This window comes from Ovis canadensis, chromosome 3 (assembly GCF_042477335.2).
Source record: "Ovis canadensis isolate MfBH-ARS-UI-01 breed Bighorn chromosome 3, ARS-UI_OviCan_v2, whole genome shotgun sequence".
Taxonomy (NCBI): domain Eukaryota; kingdom Metazoa; phylum Chordata; class Mammalia; order Artiodactyla; family Bovidae; genus Ovis; species Ovis canadensis.
The window spans coordinates 228,934,885-228,957,646 of NC_091247.1; the positions used below are offsets into that span (position 1 = coordinate 228,934,885).

At 64.0% G+C, this 22,762-nt stretch overlaps 1 protein-coding gene across 2 annotated transcripts in view; it reads left to right on the forward strand.

Annotated features, from left to right (window-relative positions):
- Positions 1-20,266, forward strand: part of TBC1D22A (TBC1 domain family member 22A) — a 267,188-nt gene extending 246,922 nt beyond the window's left edge. For both annotated transcript variants that reach the window (XM_069586202.1, XM_069586201.1), the window contains 2 exons: positions 27-122; positions 18,421-20,266. In XM_069586202.1, the coding sequence (XP_069442303.1) occupies positions 27-122; positions 18,421-18,549 (225 nt within the window). In that variant the 3' untranslated portion in view covers positions 18,550-20,266. The remainder of the gene's footprint in view (positions 1-26; positions 123-18,420) is intronic.
- The last annotated feature ends 2,496 nt before the right edge of the window (positions 20,267-22,762 follow it).

Sequence of the window (22,762 nt, forward strand, 5' to 3'; positions counted from 1 at the left end):
ACCTTCTCCGTTGTTCTGTCTTGCAGTCGGAACCCGAGGGCTTCGCCAATTTCCACCTGTACGTGTGCGCTGCCTTTCTCGTGAGATGGAGGAAAGAAATACTGGAAGAAAGAGATTTTCAAGTAAGTAAATGCCTTTCCAGGAAGACCCCAGGTGTGATCCCCTGCCTGGGGAGAGGGGGCAGTTAGCTTTAGTTCTCAGGGTCGTTTGCGGAGGAGCTTTGAAACGTGCCACCCGTGGTCAGCCGCTGACCTGCAGGCTGAGACCCCGCGGCCGGGAATGTAAGTCACGGGGGGCCTGGGCTCTGTCGACACCAGCTTGCTAAGCTTGACGTCACCGGCTCCCCAGAGACGACACCTGGGCTGCTTGCGTGCATCCCCGGCACAGTGGCCTGGGGGCCCCTGGGAGCCTCGCGATGGCTGTGGGGAGTGGGGCGTTAGGAAAGGGACGGGCACGCCATCAGACAGCCTGGCTGCCCGGCACCTGGGTGCCGTGCGACCCCGGGCTGGTGTCTGAGCCTCTCTGACCCATGAGGCTCAGCCGCTTAGTCCCCGTTCCTCAGAGGCTCTGTGCTTGCTCGACCCAGGGGCTCCAGGCGGGCTGAGTGCCTGCCCGTCCTCGCCCCGACGTGTGCCCACGTAGTGTGTGCGGCATTGACCCCCGGGAGGCCCGGGCCATCGGGGGTGCGGTGAGGAGGCCCGTGGTCAGGCTCTGCACCCCCGGCCCCTTCACCTCCTCGAGCAGCTCTTCTTCCCGCTGAGGGAGGGAAGGAGGCCCTGCCGCCCGGGCGGCATGTGGTGACGGCAGGCAGCCAGCCGGCCTGTGGTCCCTCAGCCCCCCTGCTTCTCCGACAACCCTGCAGGCCCTGCTTGTCCCGCCGGGGGCCATGGGGAAGACCCGGCCACCCCCCCGCCTCTACTGCCCAGGCCTTCCATCCTGGCCACTGGGAGACGACACTGGGCAGGGACGGCCTCTGCCCAGCCTGCAGAACCCGGGGCCCAGCCTGCCCTGCTTCAGGTGGTCAGTGGGAGAACAAGGTCATTTTTCCCTGCTCTGCTTGGGCACATGGAGGTGCAGAGAGAGGCAGGCGCTGGGCCGGGTGACAGAGTGTGGGAAGTGGATGCAGGTGGCGGATCCGGGCTTCCCAGTGGCCACCATCCACACAGGCACGGGAGAGCCTGCCAGCCAGCCGGACCATTCACATAAAGGGGGAAGGCCTGGCTTCTCTGGCGGCGGCGGCCAGCAGCCACCCCTGTGTGCCCAGCCGGCGCTCACCTCACGGATGGGTGACTCAGGGGCCCGGGTCCCCGGCTGACACCGTCACAGGGTTCCTGCCTCGGTTTCACCGGGGCCTCTGGCTGGGGAACGGTTCCGGGAGGCCGCAGGCAAACGTTGCTTCGTCCCTGCTCCCCTGGGGGCCTGCCTCATTGGGGGAGGCGGGTAGGAAAGAGCCGGGGGTGTGAGAGCGCTCGAGAGTGCCCGAGCTCAAGGCCCGTCCCAGGGACAGCTTGAGACCCCAGTGCAGGGTGGCCGCTGAGCCTTGTGGGCCCGAGAAATGGCTGAGTTCCAGCTGGGACAGGGGCCTGAAACCATGGAGTGACCTTACACAGGGGCCTTGCCCCTCTGCCTGCCATGTCTGCCACCTGCTTCCCAAACGGAGGTGGTGCTGCCAGGGCCTGAGGCCGCCAGGAGCTGCTCTGGACGCGGGGGCCCCTGAGCTGCGCAGGAGGAGGTGCCCGGCGGGACAGCATCCACCCCTCCTGGCCTGTTAGGACTGGAGGGCGCCACTTGGGCGGCTGCTGGGGACTTTTTGCAGCCTCTCAGGGCCCTGCTCACTGACCTCGAGGTTCACCGGGGCCAGGGGACCAGCTCAACCTGGCAGCTGTTGTGGCCACAACTCCAAGGAGGGGCGAGTCACTCTCCCCCGAACTCGGATCAGACTCAGGCCTGGCTGTCGTGGGGATGGATGGGGGCCAGGCTGTGAATGCTCAGTGTGATGTGGGGAATTGAACTAAGTGGGAAAGGCAAGGAGAAGAGAAAACAAATTAAATAAAGCACCTCTGGGGCCCTGGTGGGCACAGGGCAATCATGTCTGCAGTTGTGACATTTCAGGAAAATGATGCTGTGTCCACGGGAGGCAGCCCGGGCATCCAGCAGCAGAAATCCCCAGAAAAGGCTCCAAGAGCCTCCCTCTGCGCAGGTCCGTGGTTTGCCGCCGTGTCATCTCCGGAGACTGGTCATTTCCCGAGGAGCGTCTTGAGGAGGAAGGCCCAGCGGCCCAGGCGCTGGGGAGCAGGGCATGGGCGTGGCTCCCGCTTCCAGTTCCCAGAAGCTCAGTGAAGTTGGCCCAGGCCGGCGGTCTCGTGTCCAGTTCCATGAACCTCCATGAGGGTTGCGGGGTGCCCTGGCTGGAGGGAGGTCCCTTGCAGAGCAGACGGTCAGCCCTGCCCTGAGCTCTGGTCCTGGAGCCCGCTGTACCATCCATCGAGCAGGGGACCGCATCCCACCTCTGTCTGCACGCCGCCCATGGGCTGTGCATGTAGGGTATCCAGAGCCACCTCCTCCCCCGACCCGTATCCTGCCTCCCACCCGCTAGAGCCAGGGAGCCCGAGCCCGTGCCCGTGCCAAGGGTCCGGTTCTCCCCTCCGCCTGCCCTTTTCTGACCAGATTCTGTAGGGTCTTTTGAGGGAGGAGGCGCTCCACGTGCAGTCTTGGCCCCTGGAGGTGCGCCTGGCACACTGACCTTGTCCCAGCCCCGGTGGGGTGTTTCAGAGTAGGACTCAGGGCCCAGGGAGGGTGGGTGGCCTAGGCCCCCACCATCCCCCACTCAAGCACACGTGACTGAAGTCGCCTTTGGAAGTAGGGCTAGACCCTGAGCGGCCGTTTGCCCCTGCATGTGCCTCCTCTCCCACGGGGATGCAGGTGAGCTGGGGGCTGGCGCTGCCCGGCTCCTCGGCTGGGTCGTAAGCGCAGCTTATAAAGCAGCTGACAGCGAGCTTCCCCAGAAGATCATTCTGTTTTATCCAGAAGCCCAGGCTGCTCCGTTTGGCATTCCAGGACATGGGGTCGGGGCTGGAGGTCTGACTGCAGCCCCTGTGCAGGGCTGGGTGGCCCTGGCCCTGCTGTTGGTGGGCTGCGGGGGCGAAGCACCCAGGCGGGTGGTCCCTGCTGCCCGGCCGTCTCTGGGATGTGTGACCCAGCAGCGTGGGAGCAGAGATGCTCTGTGACCTTGGAAATTCCTCCACGTGGGAGCTGGCATGGTTCTCGATGTAGAGGAGGGCACGTCCCTTAGGCACACAAAACGGCAGCGTTCTCATTTTTCATTCAGTGGGAGAGCAATTAACATTTGATGGACAGAGCGCAGAGCTTCCACAGAAATCACGGGCCATCTCTGTGTGGCCCTCGGGAGCTCTGAGGCCTGTAAACGTTTCGGGTGAGGTAATCAGTGGCTGCGTGTCTGCTGATGGGTGACCCGCCTCGTGGGGAGAAACGGCTTCCCGTGCGTTTGTGGTGACTGCAGCCATGGGAGGCTGTGAACGAGGGCAGGGCCTGGTCTGCAACCCCCAGTCGGCCCGCGGGGGCTCGGTGCGTGCGTGGTGGCTGCTGCGTCCGCGCACCCCGCGTCCTGGCTGTGGGAGGGCCTGGCGGTGGGGCTTCTGCTTGCCCGGGCTCTCTTCATCTCCTGCGATCGCTGCTCAGCGGGGCCTGAGTGGGGACGGGCAAGGGTGGCGCCCGAGGGTGTTACCTGTCTGCTCTGATGTCCCCACTGCCCCCTGCCCCGGGCCCTCCCTATGCTTCTGTCTCAGGACTCCTCACCCCCACGGGGGCCAGGCGGGCCGGGGTGGACAAGGCCTGCGCCGGAGACGGGAGGAAACTGAGGACTCGCGGGTCGGGTACCCGCCTGCTCCGAAAGGGGAGTCCGTTGGTGAGGTTGGGGCTGAGTGTGCGGGTCAGGGTGGGGGTCCTGCTCAGACGGGCCTGAAAAAGAATGGCAGGGTGCCCTGCCCACCTTTGCCCCCCCGCCCCCGAAGCCCTTCCCTCTACCCTGAAGCCAGGGGGCCGGCTCAGTGAGAAGGTTCCGCAAGGTTTCCCGCCAAATGTGCCCTGGGACCCTGTCATCCAGCGGGTCCCACCGCCTGGTAGAAACGGAGGCTCCCTGCCATGTGGCCCTATGTCCGCGTGCTGCGCCTCAGCTCGCTGCTTCTGTCCTGCCTGCATTCGGGGATCCAGCCCCTCCTGGACGAGTCCACCTGCATCTTGGCCTCGGTGCCCTCGGGCCCCTGATGCACTGATCAGCTCCCGGCCTGGTCCCTTCTCCTGGGTGGTTGGAACGGCCACCGGTCCAACGCTCCGTGCTGAGTGGCCTTCCACGGGTTAACGCTCCGTGGCTTTGTGTCTCACCCTGTGTTCATTTGACACGCCAAATGTCAGGAAATGCCAGCGTGAAGATCAATTGTCTCTCTCTTTATCATTTCAAGGCATTTTAAAGACAACATTGGGTCAGTCGGCAAGCGATCTTTAGCGCGTCAGGCTGTCCTGTGCTCCCTTGAGTCACGCGTGTTCAGGGGTGGGGGATGCGTGGATGTGGGTGGGGCCAGCTGCTGGCAACGTCTTGACCGGGAGGTCCAGGGGTGCGGAACCCCTGCCACGAGCTGCCCCGGGTGAGATGGTGGAGCTCAGGAATGAAGATTGCCCGGTGCTGGGCACGTGGCAGGCGACAGCTGTGTGCTCGTGTCCCGCAGGCAGGCGGGCAGGCAGGTGGCGGAAGGTAGGAGCAGTGAGTTCTGCCCTGTCAGGCCCTGGCCTGTAGCCACCCTGAGGTTCCAGCAGGGAGTCCTGTCCCCGAGGCCGCTCTGCCCCTGGCGGAGGGGAGCCTGACCTGGACCAGCTATCTGTCCACTTGGGAAGGACACTGGGGAGCTGCGGGCATGCTGGCCCAAGCCCCGCGGGAGGCTGGTGGGCCCGGCCTTTCCTCCAGGCTGGAGCTGGACACCTGCAGGGCAGGGGCTGCAGTGGACACACAGAATCAGAGCTCCGCCAGATACAGCGTCCAGTACCAAGAGACGCACCTGGTATTGGCGGGCAGGGGGTCCTGCCAGTGAGCCAGCCGGGTCCAGGGTGACACGAGTGTAGAGGCTGAGGTTGGGTCTGTCCCCTGGAAGAGCGGTAGGCTCTCCGCGGCGCTGTGGAGCCTGCCTGGGAGGAAGGAAGTGGCCGGGTGGCTGCGCGTGGAGCCGGCCAGGATCCCTGAGCACCGTCGTGGCCGTGGCCTCAGCGTCCGGCTTCCTGCTGTGGCCGAGCGTCTCCGTCGGGGGAGTGGGGGCAGTGGCACCGAGCGTGTTTAATGGAGGCCATGTCCCCCCTGTGGGCTGTTTAAGTAACTCAAGTGGCTGCGACACCACTGTCTCGGCACCAGAGGAGGGCCGCTGCGTGACCTCGACGTGAAATTCGAAAAGTCCTTTTATGTCTGCATATGGAAAGGTACATTTAATGTGAAGCTTGGCTGCGTTGTAATTGTTTGTCATGTGGCATCTCTGAAAGTGCCCAGTTGGGGACCAGGCAGGTCGTGAGCCCCTCTGCTGAGGGCAGCTTGGGGTCCCCAGGCCCCAGAGCCTGAGTGTGAGACAGGCCCCCAGAGTCAGCCTGGCGGATAGAAGGGGCTGCCACGCCGCGGGCTTTGGTGTCCGGCTCAGATGCCCCCAGGGGTGGAGTCAGGGTCTGCTGGGGAGGGACTCTGGTGTCCTGGGAGGGGTGCGCCTGGGACCCGTGGCAGCACTGGCGAGTGCTCCCTCCCCCTCCTCCCTGTCCCCTCCTCGCCCTCCTCCCTCCCTTTCTCCGGGTGGAGGGTGGCGCTGTAAGCCCAGCAGGGATGCCCTTTCCCTCCGGGCTGGGTGCCTGCACCCCCCGGTCTGCCCACTGGTTCTGGCCAGTTCCCAGTCCAGCCTCTGTCAGGACCAGCCTGCTCTGCAGGTGAGTGGAGGGCGGCCCAGAGCAGCGGCTTCTGCCAGGGTCTTTCTCCTTGCTCATTTCTGCCGTGAATTAGTCTTGCCATTAAAGAAAAAATTACACCCACCGTTCAAATCATTAATTGAAAGGCCCTTATTATCTCATTAATGGTGTTTGATATCTAAGGCAGATAGACTCAGAGAAGCTCATCTGTTCAGTCCCTGAAGTAATGTAATTACATCTTGGGCCTTATTAAAACGTCTCCCTCGCAGCCCCCTCAGCCGTCACGCATTCCATCTTGCCGCCTCGCGCGGACGCCCAGATGCATTTGCGTGGAGACAAGACCGCTCAGGCCTGCGTGGGCCCGCGTGGACGCGCCAGCGGGCCCCGGGTCCTTGGAAGGCTTCTGGCCACGGGCAGGTCTGATTCAGGGTTCTCAGGTGGCGAAACTTGGAGGGAGGGGGCTGACCCCGTAGGCTAAGTGGCCGCTTGCGCGGGCTGCGGAGGCCGCGAGGCGCGCGGCGCGCCTGGTGAGCCTGGGGCAGGAAGAAACGCCATCGCTATTGGCTGCCGGGACAGTGCATCCCGCCCGCCCTCCTGCCGGCCCAGGGCTAATCGGCCCCAGCTCCGGCCGCCTTTGTGGGAGGAGCCCCTCTGCCTTGCGGTGGCTCTGGGTCCTCTCTGCTCATCTAAACCCGTGCTGGTTTCCACGTGACCGTCATGCACCCTGGGCCCCTGGGCTCTGTGCTGGGTGGGGGCATGCTGCCTGGAGGGGAGTGGGCTCCAGCCAGCCTGCCTCCCAGGCTGCAGAGCAGGCCCTGTGCCAGCACCATCCTGATGGGGTCGCTCCATCAGGAGAGGTGGGCGGGGTGCGGGTTTAGGCTGCCCAGGTCACCGGCGGAATGGGCACAGCAGGCCCCGGGCAGGGGAGGAGGAGCGAGTGGCTTGGGGGTCCTCTGGCTCCCCTTCCAGGCTGGAAAGCAAGGCTCAGAGAAGTGAAGGGACCGCAGGACTCCGATGCCAGCTTCCTGGGGCTCCCCACTGCGACTGCCCCGTCTGGGCCCGCTGTGGCCCAGGCCCCGCCCCGGGCCCTTCCTGGGAGGATCCGGTCGGTGGCAGGAGACCCCTGGGGGGTGAGGCTGTGCACGCGCCTGCTGGCATCCAGAGGCTTGGGCACGGAGAGCCTGGGGCTCAGGAGCCCCGGACCTGGCACCCAGAGGCTTGGGCACGGAGAGCCTGGGGCTCAGGAGCCCTGGGCTCGACCCTTGGCCGCAGCCCTGTGTGACTCCGAGAGGCCACTTACCCTTACCCTCCTCAAGACCAGGACCCGAGAGGAGCTCAGAGACGGGCAGGCTGTGGGCACTGTGCCGCCCCCCTGGCCCTGGACTGGGGGCTGCCAGAGTCTAGGCAAGGTGACGGCACAGGGCGCGCTTCTACCACCCCCCACCCCCTGAGCCCTGCAGCCCCGGCAGCGGGTTCAGCACGAAGGTAACAAGCTTGGCCATGGGGTGCTGGGCTCGCCAAGGCCTCACCCCTTGGGCCTCATAAATAATAGAGGTAAGATGAAACGAGATGGAAGCGCTCGAAGGAGTCTGCCGTGCCGCCCACTTTCAACCCTGAGAGCCCTTGATCTGCACGGAACTTCTGTTTTGTTACCCTAATTAGTTTGCGGATTTTCAGGGCAAACACGATAGGATTTCTCGATTCAATTTTGGGGTGTTTGTTTTTTGAGACAGAGCTGACAGAAGAAGTTGCATTGATCTTTTTAATTCCTCATGCAAAGAGAAAATATTTGCTCTCCCCTCGTTTGGTGTGTCTGATCCTCCGCCGGGCAGGCGGGGCCGAGGGGCCAGTGGACAGGACACGGGGGCTTGGCGGTCACCAGACCCCCGCAGCAGACAGACGGGGCCCCTGCTGCCCCTTACCAGGGAGCCGCGGGCCCTACCTCAGCCCTGTTTCCTTGTCCACTCAGGCACGCTTTCCTGGGGCTCTGTCTGCGCGAGCTGGGATGCCCCCAGCCTCACGCTCTGCACCCGAAGCGGGGACCCCTCCCCGCTGAGCGCCTCCAGTTGCCAGCGACCCTCATAGCCAGGAGCAGATCCTGGCCCTGTCTGGGGCTCAGCATCTTGGTCTGAGGGATGGGGCGTCCTCATCCCCTGGGAGCCTCGAGATACCACGTGTGAACCCCATGCTAGTCAAGGAGCTGGGAAGCAGAGTGGCAGGGTCACCCCCGGCCCCCTCCCTTGGCGAGGCAGGGCTGTTGCAGGCTTGCAGCCTGTGGAAGCAGCAGAGGATGGGCCTGACCCTGTCCCATGCTGGCCGTGTTCTCTGCGGGTTCTGACTGAGGACACACAGCCCCCGCCTGGCGCGCTCACCTTGAGGGGCAGTGGTGTCTGCCGCCAGGCGTGACGTGGCTGTTTTCCTGGAGAGGCTGCAAGTATTGTGTGTCTGCAGCCCCTCCCCCCGGGCACGCCATCCCCTGGGCTTGAGGGGTGGGGGCTCCAGCTGCTGCCTCTTCTCGTCCACCTCCTTGGGGAGCGCCCTCCATGTTAGTGGCCCGCCAGGTGCCTTCCAGCTGCCTGTTTGGCGGGAGCCCAGGACACACAGGTGGCTGGCTCTGGAGTCTGTAGCCGTCTCACTTGGTGGTCCAGCCTGGATCCGGCCCCTCGGCCTGGGAGGTGCGTGAGTGCCACACCGACTCTTTGCCGGATGTTGACCTCGCGCATGTCACTGCTGTGTCCACGCTGGGCCACCCCTGGGCTCAGGCCTCCAAAGGCCGTGCCCCTGCGTGACTGCTGGGCGAGCGTCCAGGGCGGGAGTTGCGAGTGGAGCCTCTCGGAGGACATGCTTGGCACTGGCGTGGGTACCGCCGATGCCCACAGCTCCCACACACCATTTCCAGGTGCTGCGCCCGGGACCCCCGCAGCCCAGGCCCTGAGGCTCTGGGCGCCTACGTCCCTGCCGTGGCAGGGTCTCCGTCCGTCTTGTACATAAGACAGGGTCCCAGTGACCCCCAGTGTCAGGGGTGAAGCCACCTGCCTCAGGGTCTCAGGGCAACAGGCAGCCCCCATCACAGAACCCCGCCACCGCCCTCAGCCCCTTCGGAGGAGGGGGCTTCCCAGCGGGGGTCATGCTGGTGTGGGCTCTCACGGTGCTGCTTAGCCAATGCGTACCCTGGTCCTCAGGCATCGGGGGAGGCGCTGGGCTCTCGGTACCCGGCTTTATGTCTCCAGACAGCCCCGTCATCGTAACCCTCACTCCTGCCGGGGTGGGCACGCCAGCCTGGGAACCTGTCAAAGACAGACGGCACGTCACCTTCCGGGCCCTGGTCACTCTTGATTCGATTCACACTTTAAATACCCGTCTACGAGTACGTCTATGTTACAGTCGCTCTCAGGGGACGGCTCGGTCATGTTGGAGACGGGGGGCAGGGGGCAGCGAGGCCCCCGGTCAAGCCCAGCGACTCAACGCAGTTTCTCCTCCATGGGAGCGTGGATGTAACTTGAGCAGAAGTTGAGCGCATGTGTTTAGCAATCAGTGGAAATAACCAGCTCGCTCAGGTGCTGGGTGGGTGGGGTTGCTGTGCTTCCCTGGAGTCCAGCTGGCTCTGCCTGTCCTAAGCTGGGTCTCCCCGGTCGCGGGCTCGGGGCTGGGGGGCTTAGAGGTGGGGATGGGGGTTCAGGCTCTTCACCTGGAAACGACCCTGACGTGGGAGCCAGCCAGGCCCTGGGGAGCAGCCCCTGCCCGACCTGCCCTCCCCTGCAGTCCAGCCACTGGACGTGGGGGCCCCGGGGCTCCTGGACGTGTCAGTGTTGCTGCTCCGGGCCTGGGCCTGGCGGGCCACTTGCCACGTGGTTCTCAGTTCGGTGGTGGTGCGTTAGTCCTGGGGGAACGCGACACACACCCCCACCCAAAAAACATGCCTCTCCTGATTAGCAGCCAAGTGGCAACCCTGAGCGGGTGCTGAGCTGGAGGGCCTGGGATTCAGACTCCCGCCCCTGGCGGTGGGGCCCTCATCACGTCACCGGTCCTCACTGGTCACCTGCCACAGGATGTGTTTGCAGTTGTATGCTCAGTTTGATCCGTAACGGTGCTGACTCAACATGAGCCTCCTCATGCCGCGAGGCCCTCTGCCAGGCGCTGGTGGCACAGGCCCGAGTCTGGCTCAGCTGTGGCCCCACAGACGCAGGCTGAGTTTTGCTGCTCATGGGGCTCACAGCTTCCAGTGGGAAGGATAGGGCCATGGCCTACTCTTAGGGCCATCCCGGATGTTGTGTTTATGGTTTTAATCTGTCCATCTTCCTGCCTGCTCATGCGTCTACCCGCCCATCTTATCCACCCAGCCAGCCAGCTATCCACCCATCCATCCATCTGCCCACCTATCATCCATCCATCATGCATCCACCGTCCACCATCCAGCCATCATCCATCCATCCATCCATCTGCCCACCTATCATCCATCCATCTGTCCATCCATCCATCCATCATCCATCCACCGTCCACCATCCAACCACCATCCATCCAGCCATCATCCACCCATCCATCCATCTGCCCACCTGCCCTCAGCTCAGCATTTGCTGGGACACACACCCTGCTCTTAGTCGGGCACCGTGAAGTTTCAGGTTCCTGCTGGGCATAGTCCTTCTGAGCCTTTGCCCTCAAGGAATTGACTCATATGGTGAAATCAGGTACAGGCCGTGAGGCTGCCGCTGCTGCGGAGACCTCATAAGAAACCGCACGCCTCCTCGGAAGGCAGCTCTGGGAGGACACCACCAGACCGAAGCCCTGAGTTGGGGGGGTGGGGCTCTTCTCTTGGAAACCCCGCCTCCATCTCCCAGGAGGGTGCTGTGCCGGTGGGTCCGGGCTTAGGAGCCACCTCTGCCCCTTCCCACCCTGTCCCATCCCAGCTTGAGCCCGGCAGGGTCCCCTCTGCCACTGAGGCCTTTGGGGATGGGGGTGGGGGAGAATCTCCTCTTTAAACACCTCTCTGAATTGATGAAGACAGAAAAGAAACTTTTGCCCCTAAAAGTCCATAAATCTTGGGTCCAGAGTGCTTGGCAGTGACCCTTTAACATTCCTGAAAACAAAAGGGATGCGTCCTAACGGCCAGCGATTTACAGCCTGGGTGTTACTGGAATCGAGGTAAAAGCCAGCTTGCAGAGTGCTTCATTAGTTTTGAACGGTTTCCAGGAATAAGCTTGCGTTTAAATCTCCGGGTTGGGGCCCTGGTCCTGCAGCTGAGCGGATAGTGCCCCCCTGAGAAAGGTGTTCCTGCAGCGCCCCTCGTGAGAAGCAGGGACTGGAATCAGGGCCTGCATGCGGGGTTCCTTAGGGTCCCCTCCGACGGGCACTCTGCACGTGTGTGAAGGGCCCTGCCCCAGGGATCCTGCCCAGGAGTCGGTCCCAGGCCTGGCACAGACTGTAGGGTGGGTGGCCCGGCATCAGGAGGCACGGGAGGGCCTCGCGGCTCGCTGCCCTGCACATGCCCGCCTCCTTTCCCGCGCCCTCTGCCCCACGGCCCCTTCCAACCTACTCCCAGGGTCAGTCCTCTGGAGGTTTCCGAGGCCCCTGTCCGTGGCCCTCCTGCTCCTGGTGAGGCCGGGTGCCCGTGGACAGAGGGTCTCAGGGCTTCCTGTAACTTGAAGAGATGGGAGACCCCCAGCCTTCCAAGTGCCCAGTAAGGATGCCTGGAACCTCATTGCCTCCCTGGAGGGAGGGCGGAGCTGCTGGCTTATGGAGAGCAGGGTAGTTTGGGGGATGGTTTTTTTTCTAGGTGATGCTGGTGATGCTGCCCTGCAGGTTAGGGGGCACGGTGGGAGAGTGGGGGCGAAACGGTCATCCACCAAAAGGCGGCAACAGGCTGGGCCGGGGTGAGAGCGCTGGGCCGGGCTAGGCTGGACGGTGGGGGGAGGTGGGTCCTGGGTGCGGGGGTCTGACTGCTGCCGCAGGAGTGCAGTTTGTGGCCTGCCTTCCCGGAGCCGGGAAGTGGGGGGACTGGTGTAGTTTGCGGGTGTTTGCACATTGTTACGGCTGCAGGGGAACACACTGGTGTGGAGGGGTGCAGGTGGCCACAGGACACTCAGGTGGTCTTCAGGGAGAGGCGGGGGCATGGAGACCCCCGTGACGGTGAGCCTGGCCCCAGAGGGTCCGTACAGGTGAAGAGGGCCCGGGGAACGCAGCCTGAGTGGCTGGGCAGAGGGAGGGTTCGCTGAGGAGCTTGGCAGAGTGGCCAGAGGTGAGCTGCGGGCAGGGTGGGGCCGAGGGGTTCTCAGGAAGGAGGGTTCAGTAGGGAGGACCCGCCCCGGGGAGCCACTGAGCGTGGGGAGCGGACCACACGTGGGGAGCCATGTGGCTGACAGCGTCCCTGCCCCAGAGCCCAGCAGGGTAGCTGTGGGGACGTGGCGGCCACCGGGCCCCGTGCAGGCAGCGCCCCCAAGCTCCGGGGCCCTGGCTGCCGGGACCGCAGCCCCGCTCCCCTCTGTGGCTCCCTTCGCTGATTTCTCGGGGTGAGCAGCTGGCACCGCCTCCAGGCCCTGAGCCTGCCCGTTTGAAGGCACACTTTGCAGATAAGCGCGGGCCTGGGGTCTCCTCCCGTGAGTGGGCGTGCTTCCTGGGTGGGTGTCCGGCAGTGAGGACGGCCCCTCCCCGGCACTGTCTGCGACCAGCCCCCAGCCTGCAGAGCCGAGAGGCCTCTGCAGAACGGAGCGGCTCTGATCCCCATGCCAGGATTGTAAGCATTCTCCGTGTGCGGGTCAGACGTCTCCCGGCCACGTGCAGACACGTGATGCGCAGAGCAGCTCAGGGCGCTCATGTCAAGCTTGTGTTTTCGGTACCTGGAGGGGTTTTCTGTTTAGACATCCTTTTTTTGGCAAAGAAATGCAAAATTAATTGCAAGGACAGCACGCCTCCCGGAGCCGTCGGAGGCCCCCCAGAAGAGCGTTCTCCCGCGGGGTCACCTTCCGTTCCCACCTTCCGGGGGCTGCCTGCAGCACCTGGCTGTCCAGCCCAGCTGGCTGTCAGCGCCCTTCTATTTTTAGCCCTGGTTTGGTCCTGCAACTTGACGAGATTTTTCAAACTAATAACTGGATTGTCAAAGGAATCAGCTGTCACAGGACCGTCTGGGAGGGAAGGGGCGGGAAGGAGGAGCCACAGCCTGGGGGACCCGGTGCCACCTGGGAAGCAGGGCCAGCCTGCAGCTGCCCGCACGCCCCTACCCCCAGCCAGCAGGGTGTCGCCCTTGAGACAGCTGTGTCTGTCATCCTGGACGCTGGAGTTGGAGTCCGGCAGGAACACGGGATGGGACGTGGCCAGTGGAGCCCCCCGAGCGAGCATCCACCCAGGAGGAGCCCTGGGCTGGCGGACTGACCTTCTCAGGTGTGCCTTCGTGTCCGCCGCTCGTGAGGGTGAGCTGTTCCCTTTGATCTATTGGCTAAAGGTCACCAGGAGTGCTCGAAAGGTTAACAGTCAAGGAAGTAGAGGGGATCTCACAGGCGATTTTCATCTCGGGCCTCTGGGCGCCTCCTGTGGCCGTGTCTGTGCAGGGTGGGTTTACGCGTGGAAGGGTAATGGTCTCTGTCTTAGCCCAGTCCCTGCACCCCACCCAGGGGACTCCCTGCGGTTTTACCGTCTGATAAAACCAGCTCAGGAGGGGGACCAGGTCAGATCTTTAGCCATCAGACTGCCAGTCCAGGACCGCCTGGTCCCACTGAGACATCCTTCTAAGAGTTGGAGGTGGGGGGGTCGCACTGGAGGGAGGCGGTCCCCTCTGAGCATGTGGCCTCTCAGAGAGGCAGGGTCCTGCTCAGGTCAGGTTCAAGGATAAGGAGGGCAACTCTGGTGGGGGGGAGGCGGTCACAGCCGAGCGCCAGGCATGAACTAAGCTGGCACTAAGTCTCCTGGGGCCCTAGCTGCTTCTTTCCGGCTCTGGGGGTGTGGGAGGCCCCAGGACTGGCCGTGGACAGAGTGGGGAGGGCCCGGGATTGGTCGCAAGGTCAGCACGCAGTGTGAAGCTTGGCGCAGAGTGAACGAACTCCGGGGCGGCCCGTGGCTGACCACTGGAGGGAGGGACGGCCCTGGGAGATGCTCTGCCTGCTGACAGCCGCGTTCATGCTTTTCCTCGTCGGTGGTTGTCGCCGTTCGGGGGGGCAGAACTGGCCTGCTCCTGCAGACTTCGCCACATGGCAGTGGGCAGCCCAGGGCGGGGTCCCGTGTCCCCCACACGGCAGGAAGGTCCTGGCGGGAGGAGCAGGTGGTGGGAGGTGGCGCCGAAACGGGAGAGCCAGGCTGGCGGGGTGGCCACATGCGGCGCCAGGACGAAGTGCCAGGCACTTCCTGGGTCCCTGGCTCACGGCGCCCTGCCCACCCTGTCCCCCCACCCCCGGGGCTCCCAGGGAGACCTGGCCTGGGGCACCGAACCGTCAGGATGCCTCATGGCACTCCCAGTGGACATCGCAGCCCACTTCGGTACAGTCCAGCCTCAGCTCCCCTCCTACTGACCCGTTTGATGTGTGCTCCCCGGGAACGGGGCTTTGTGTTGAAGGTGGACTCAGGCCCACAGCCCCTGTGTAGGCGGGAGCACAGCGGTCCAGGCCTGCCTGGCTGTCAGGCATGGGCCGTTGCGCCGGGACCAGGACCCTTGCCTGCAGAGCATGCGGCCCCTGGCCGCTCACCCGCGGGGCAGGGTGGGAGGCCGGTCCTGCGGGCCAGAGCAACACATCTGCCCATAGCAGGCACCCTGGGCGCTGCGTGCATTCCGGCCACGGCCGCTCTGTGTCCCCAGCACACTCGCCCTGAGGCTTCCAGCAGCTGGCTGGGCCGGGGCGGGAGCGGTGGCTCCCGTGCTCCGTGTGGCCTGGGTGCTCCTGCCCAAGGTCCAGCCCTGGAAGGAGCCGGCCGTCAGCTCTGAGGATACGGGGTCCGCAGGGCCCCCAGACGTCTGAGGGGAGTGGCGATGTGATGGCGCACAGTGGGACGGCTTCTGCACCAAACAGCTCAGAGTCGCGGCCTCTCGGGCCCCCGGCCTGGAGGTCACCCCGCCTCCGCGCCCTTAGCTTCCAGGCTTCCTGGTGCCCAGGCTCCGATGTCAGCCAGCGCTGTGGGGACAAGGCCATCTGCGGTGCGGGCACTGAACCACCCAGGCTCCACCAAGACTCCCGCAGTGGGCGGGCAGAAGAGCCGCAGCCAGTCACACACCCGGCCCAGCCCCCGCGCCGAGCTGAGCACTCTCTGCCCGCTAGCAGTTTGCGTGTCCGCCTGTGGCCTGATTCCCGCCTCCACACACACACCAGCCCTAGAGGCCAGAGCCTGACAGGTATGAGCCCAGACCAGGCCGTGTGACGAGCACGTGCCTGACGTGGCCCGGGCATGGGTGGTCCTGGCACGCGGCCGGCAGAGTGAGGGCCCTTTCTGCTCTGGGAACAGAACTGCGCTTCCTCATCGCCTGTTTGCACCATCTTCATCACACACGATGCCGTCTGTATCAGACGTGAGAATCTGACAGTCCAGTCCAGGCATATTCAAAGGCAGTGTCCTCCCTGGCTCCTTGGTGTCCCCTTGGAAGATCCAACGTGGCCGGCCGGAAGGTCAGCGTCCTTTACAGAAGTGTGTGCGCGAGCGATCCCCCGCGGGTCAGCACCGCGTGCTGTGTGCTTCATGGGGAGACACGGGGTCACCTGGGCCCGCTGGTCCCGGAGGAGACAGGTCACCCAGTGGCATGGGTGAGCACACCGGGTTTGTGCCTCCAGAGTTCCAAGGGGTCGCGGTGGCTGGGCGCAGGCTTGGCCCACCTCCACATCTGACTGCGACCTTGCTTCCTGACACGCGGGAGCCTCTGCAGGGGGCCACACAGACAGAACCCAGGACCTGAGAGGGGGCCCATACCCACTCTCGCAGACGCCAGGGTGTACCGTTTTGTCCTTCCTGGGAGGGTGCGCACGTAGAGGGAACCGTGCTTTGCAGATGGTAACGTAATGCCTCTCTCTGGACAAATGAAACCGTTTTGGCAAGAAGTCCCCGAAGCCGTAAACATTATTTGCTCTTTAACATCGGAAAGCTCACTTCTTGGATCCCACCCAGAGGCAAAGGCAGGAAGGATCGCCTGGAAGAGGCATCCAGCAACAACCCTGCTCAGGGCCCCCCTGTAGCCTGCCTCCCTCATGCTCTGTTGCCTGCGCCTGCAGGGCGATTCCCGCATGGCAATGCCCGCATGGTGATGCCCGCATGGCGATGCCCGCATGGCAATGCCCACAGGGCGATGCCCACATGGCAATGCCCACATGGCGATGCCCGCAGGACGATTCCCTCAGGGCTCCCATGGCCAGGTGGCCCCAGCAGGGCCTCCAGAGGAGACCCCCGATGGAAGGGACAGCCAGCCATGGTCCACATGCTTGTGAGGTGGCATCTAGCGTGTCCGGAGGACAGTCAAAAACCACTTATCACCCTGAGAACTGGGCCGACGCGAGATTCAGGCCCCTGTCGTTGGCACCAGGCACTGCGGGCCCGTCCTCAGGGTGACTGGCGCTTTGGTCAGGGCTGAGGCCTCCGGGCTGTGCGGCGGGGCGGCACCATCACTCCGGCCCTCCTGATGGCCGCAGACAGCGTGTGCCAGCGTGGGAGAACAGTGGCAGGTGGCGGGTGCGCTGAGCTGGGGCTTTGCGGCCGTGGTGGCATCTCATGAGCACAGTCGGCAGAGAACCATGGGGACCCGACCCGACCTTGATTCCTTCTGACCTCAGAGCTGTGAGCAAACTGTCCTCCAGCTTTCATCCTGTGAATGTGGTCACCGTTTACGGAGAAGTTAAGGTGAAAAACAAATTGCCCTTGCAGTCCGCTGCACCGGGCCCTCCCTGCCGCTGTCTTGTTCCCCGGGGGAGCGGGCACCATGCATTGTGAGCCAGTGATGGCGTCGTGACCGATGGCCCTTCCCCGGACGACATGGCCAACCCCAGGCCGCCCCGGGGCTCCCCAGTCAGAGACACCGCCACCCAGCATGTAAATAAGGCCTTTTTAAAAAAGAAATCTGTATTTAGGGAGTTGTTTGGCTGTGTTCTCTGCCTCCCATAAAGGTCACCCGGATAGATTTTTCCTTCTTTGAGCTTCGCAGGCTGTGGAGCGCCAGGCATTTCTATTCTCTGTCCGTCCAGTGAACCTGGGGGACTAAATTAGATTCTGAAATTGAGTGTGCAGTGGAGTCGCTGAGTTACCGTAATGGGAGGGTATTGCTTCTCACCTTGCAAGTAGCGAGGTCATGATAATATGAAGCGAAGTGGATTAAAAATAAAACCAAAGGTATTTATTTACGACCTGCTCAGAATTGGATTGGCATCCGTGTAAGTTGCATCTAATGGTGAAAGACAGCAGATTGATGTTGATGCGTCCCCGGGGACACTCTGCCAGTGAAATTTGCTCCGTGAATTCAATTTAAAGGCCCCCAGAAAGGGTCCAAAATGCGGGAGGAAATGGGGACGAGCAGCTCCAGGGAAGCCACATTAGCGGCGCCTCCCAGCGCGAGGCTCACAATTCGGGAGGGGAGACGGCTCTGTGACGGGGAATCAGGGGACAGCAGGCCTGCACAGGTCCCCGTGTCGCCCAGCGCCAGGCACTGACGGCCTGTTGGGAGCTGAGACCCTCTCCTCGGTGGGGAACCTGTGGCCCCGAGCTGGTCAGCAGCCTGCCTGGCCCACCAGTCGGAAAGCAGCACAGCCAGGACCTGGGCCCAGGCCTGGCTGCTGGGTGCCAGCCCTGAGTGCCCAGGGGGTGGGCTCTGCATCCCCCGGAAGGTCCCTGGACCCCAGAGCGCTGGGGCGGCAGGCATGTGAGGCCTGGTGCTGGGTGGCACTGCCCTCTTCCTCCCAGCGGGTCTGGGGGGTTTCCTCCTGGCTGCAGGCCTTAGGGCCTGTCAGGGTCGACTTGGGGGGACAGGGTTTGTGGGTGCTAGAATGTTTTCCCAGGCCCCTCCTGCAGGGCCCCGTCCCCCCAACCCTGCCTGTCACCTGCTCTGACCCCCTGTCTCTGCCCCCCAGGAGCTGGTCACCCCCTGGGCCCTCTCCCCTCACACCACTGATCACTCACTTGGGCCCCCCACTTCCCAACCCTGCTGGTCACCCTTGGGACCCCTTCCTCCCACCCCAGTCCTTGCTCCCTCTGACCACTGTCTCACCCCTGGACCCCTGTCCCTGTACCCCGCTCCCCAGCCCCTGGCCCCTGCCTGCTCTGACCGCTGTCTGTCCCCCTGGGCCCCCCCCACCCTACTGATCGCCCCTGGGCCTCCGTCCCCCCAGCCTGCGGGTCACCCCCTGGGCCCCCCGCCCCCTCTGAGTGCTGTCTGTCCCCCCCGGGCCCCCCGTCCCCTCTGACTGCTGTCTGTCCCCCTGGGCCCCCGCCACCCCACTGGTCATCCCAGGGGCCCCCCTCCCCCCAGCCTTTGGGTTGCCCCCCGGGTTCCCCACCCCCGCTGACCACTGTCTGTCCCCCCAGGAGCTGCTGCTCTTCCTTCAGAACCTGCCCACCGCCCACTGGGGTGACGAGGACGTCAGCCTGCTGTTGGCCGAGGCCTACCGCCTCAAGTTCGCCTTCGCGGACGCCCCCAATCACTACAAGAAGTGAGGCCAGCGCACCGCAGCGGGCCTCCCACGCCGGGCAGCGCCCCTGCCGCCGGCCGCAGGCCCCGGCCGGGGAGGAGAGGCCTTGCTGGAGCCGCCTGCCGAGACGAGGCGCCGGCCTCGGTCAGGCCTCGTGAGGGCGGGTGGCCTCCGCCTCCCGAGATACCAAAGAGACCGGGGGGTGGGGTGGCTGGCCGCAGGGCCCTGGGGGCCAGCACCCTGCCCCCCACCCTGGAGCGCCCTTGCCAAACGCCCACCACGTGGCGCCCCCGCCCAGGGCAGCCTGGGAGGCAGCCCCCCTCAGAGGCCTGCTGTCCGGGCGCCGGGGGCAGAGGGAGGTGGCAGCTGCCTCCTACCTGCTTGGAAATTTAAAACTTCTATTCTGTTGAGTGATGAGAATAAAGTACAGACAAAGCTGTCGAGTGAGACGTTGCACTGAGCCACGAAACCTCTCTGCCCTCCCCGGCCTCGGCCTCAGGCGGGCTCCTATAGCTTGGTCGCTTCACTGGGCCGCGTGCCCGCTTTCTTGGCATAAACTTGGCTAGAAAGCCGACGGCGAGCCTGGAGGGACTCTGGCTGCAGCCGCCAGCTGCCCGGAGCAGAGAGAGGCTCCGAGTTGCCTTACTTTGCACCCATGACCTCTGGAAGGAGGGAACCAGCCCGGGTGGTCTGCCGTGGAGCCCATGCGGTCGGGAGCCCCTCCGCGGGGCAGCGTCCCTGTTGGCCGGTGCTCAGGCTCCCCTGGGCCCCTGGACAGGTGGGTGTAGCTGCTCCTGCCCCGCGATCAGGGCCCTAAAGGACGCCGCCCCTCCTGCACCCCGCGGGGCTGGAGCAGCCTGAGCCCCTCCCCGTGCCACGTGTCCGGGCGCAAGTGGGCTTGACCCGCTGGTCGCGGGGCCCAGCTGCAGACCGGCCTGCCCAGCCCGCCGGTTTTGCTCCCCACAGCTTCTCTGCCTGAGCTGGGGAGAACCCAGCAGGGTCACGTGGCCCCTGGCTCCCTGGACACCCCCGTGGGGCCCTGGGCCACAGCTACAGCTCCGACCCCCCCGGGCGGGCCCCCGACCCCAGCGGCCACTTCTGCCCCCAGACTCCCGTCCGCTTGCAGCATCTCTTTCCCGTCACATGCCAGCCCTTGGGGTGGGGGGTCAGCCAGGACGCCGCCCCGTCTTTGCACAGCAGCTGAGGATCAGGCCACACAGATACACGTGTGTGATGGTGCAGGTTCCTGGGTCATTCACGTGCATGGAAGTCAGCACAAAATATCGTGCAAATGCCAGAAGCCCCCAGGTCAGCCGGGAGACCCACTAGCCTTAGGCCAGAGAGCAGCCCCTGCCCCAGCATCAGCTCCCACAGCCCTGGCCCACTGCTGCCCTCCTGCCGGGCACCCAGTTCCAGGGAGATTCTCCCTGCTTTGCACAGGAAGCCCGTCCTGCTTAGACCCCGGGCCCTGCCCACCGCACTCAGATCGTCCTTGAGGCCAAAACACTGGGCACACGGAAGCTGTGCGTGCCCCTGGCGGTGGCTTGTTTTCAGATAGGAGGGATCTGTGCGGTTCAGTGAGGCCCTGCGCTTGTTTTCACGTGTCTGTAAACCTGAAGCTGAACGTGAGGGGTGTTGGTGGGGGTCCTTGGAGTCTGAGCCAACCAATCTGAGGGGATTAAAGACTGTTCTTTCTGGAATACAAGGTGTGAAACATGGAATAAACGTGCAATGAAACCCCAGCCTCGGCCTCTGATTCACCGGCTCTCCTGGAGGTGGGGGTCCCTGCCAGGCGCCGGGCCCTCGGCTGTTTGCTCTGAGGCCGGTTAGGAGCCCAGCCCTGCAGCAGCTGCTGGGTCTTCCGTTCAGGCCACTGGGTCCTGGGCCTTCTGTTCGGGCCGCGGGGTCCCGGGCCTTCCGTGGGGTCCCGGGCCTTCCGTTCGGGCCGGCTGCGGTGTGCCCGGCCTGGCGTTGGGCACAGCACCCTCATCTTGCTGATGCCCACCAGAGCCTTGCAGGGACCTGAAGGTGCAGACCAACAGGACTCAGACCTGAGTTGGACGCCAAGCCCAGGCTGCTCGGTTTGGGTGTTGGGGTCCGGCCAACTCTTAGCTGAGCTGCTGTCAGTCCCGGGGCAGAAGGGACCTCCCCGTCTGGCCGTGGTCCTACCGGTGTCTGCTTGGGGCAGACACTGGGGTCCTGGGCCCGCCGCTCCTGCTCCCGGGACACGCCCACACGTCCTGCCCCTGGCCCCGGGTGTCCTGGCTGCCCGTTCGCCCATGTCGGTTAAACAAGGCCCGTGAACCCCGGCTTCTCAGGGCTGCCCTTGTGCCCCGTCCTCGAGGCCCCCGTGTCTGCCTTCTCCCCCGCCGCCGGGGACCCTGCAGGGCAGCACTTTGCTGTCTGCCGTCACCCTGGGATAAGGGTCCATCCCCAGGGGCGAGCTGCAGGCCCCTGGCGGGGGCTGCTGTGTATGCTCCACCCTGTGTGAGCCTGGCCGAGCCGGGCGGACCCCTGCAGGCTGAAGTGCGGGCTCAGGGCTGCAGGGTGGAGACCCACTGTCCCCCGCCACACGCGGGAGGTGGGGGGCATCAGGCTCAGGTCCCGGCTCAGCCTTGGTGACAACTGTCCTTTGTGTCATTGATGGTGTTTGTGGCCTAGCGGTTGGCTCCTCGGGCCCACGTGGGGTCCCTGAGCCCCCATGGGCAGCTGAAATCCCAGCCATCCGGGACAGACCCCTGACTTGGGCAGCAGCCGGCCCACTGTGTCTCACTCACCCTCACCCTGCCAGTGGGCCCCCGAGCCGAGAGGGAAGGGCTGGTGGGCCAGGCGCCAGGGAGGGCGGGTCCCGGGCGTGGGGGCGACTTGTGCTTCTGAAGGGACTCGCAGCGGGGAGGGGCTCTTTGCTGGTGCTCCCCGTGTGTCTGAAATAGAATCCCCTGGTGTTTGAGTGGACTGCTTCCACTGGCCACATGGGGGCATCTCCGTGGGAAGAGGCGCCCTGGCTAAGCCGCTGCAAGCCTGGGCCTCCAGGCCCATCCGCCCTGAGTTGCAGGTGACTGCCAGCCCACAGCCCAGTGCGTCAGCTCTCAGGGCTGGTGTGTGAAGCTTGCTCAAAGCGCCAGGCAGCTGGGCCCTCCCTGGGCTGCCTCCCGGGTCCGGCCCAGCCCAGCTGGCTCTCCCCGCTCCCGCCCCCTCTGGTTCTCTCGTGCCCCCTTTCCAGTGCTCCCCTGGACCCAGGGGGTCTGCCCCTCTCCGCTTCAGGAGTCCTGTCGCCTCACCCCAGCCCCGTCCCTGGCGCGGAGACGATCTCCACAAGGACGCCGAGGGAGTGCCCGCAGCCGCTCTGTGACCATGCGGCTCTGCTCGAAGCATCTAACCCCCGAACCTGTTTCACTGACAAACTGAGGCTAACTGCTCATTTAGTAAAAAAAAAAGTAAAAAACCTGTATATCAAAGTAAATTCCAGATGAATAGATCCAAATCTAAAAAAAAAATCCCCCTCGACACTCAAAATAGCAATAGGCGGATATTTTTATAACCCAGAATGGTGGGAGGCTCTCTGAGCATGGTACCAGTGGTCAAAACAATAAGGACCGGTGATAAACATCTGTATATAGTATGCGGCACGAAAACACACCGCAAGGACAGAAGAGCTCAGACACCTCGAAGCACAGAGAGAGATGGTAGTGAGCCCGGCAGACGCACCTGCGACCTAGGTGAGACGGGCTGGAATGCCACCAGAGGCGCCAAGTGCTTGGAAGTAACTGGAAATGATAACTCTGGAAAATAAAAGCGGGCACAGGACATAACGTAGGCCGTTCACAAACAGAAGAGAAACAAGCGCCCGACAAGATGCTCGAATCACTCATTCATAGCTTAGAGACGTGAAGACGAAGTCACAGACCATCTGACAGCCGCATGACCCCGGCTAAGGGTGTGGTGAGTTGTCAGTGGCAACAGGAAACCAGCCGTCCACTCTATAGTCTTCCTGCTTTTCCCTGGATATTTGGCAATTATTTCTATTGTTTTTACTTTGAAACTATGATGTGTGTGTGTGTGTGTATATGCTCAGCTGTATCTGACTCTTCGCGACCCCGTGGACTGTAGCCCGCCAGGCTCCTCTGTCCAGCGGATTCTCCAGCAAGAACACTGGAGAGGGTTGCCAGTTCCTTCTCCAGGGGATCTTCCCAACGCATGGACTGAACTGGCGTCTCTTGCATCTCCTGCACTGGCAG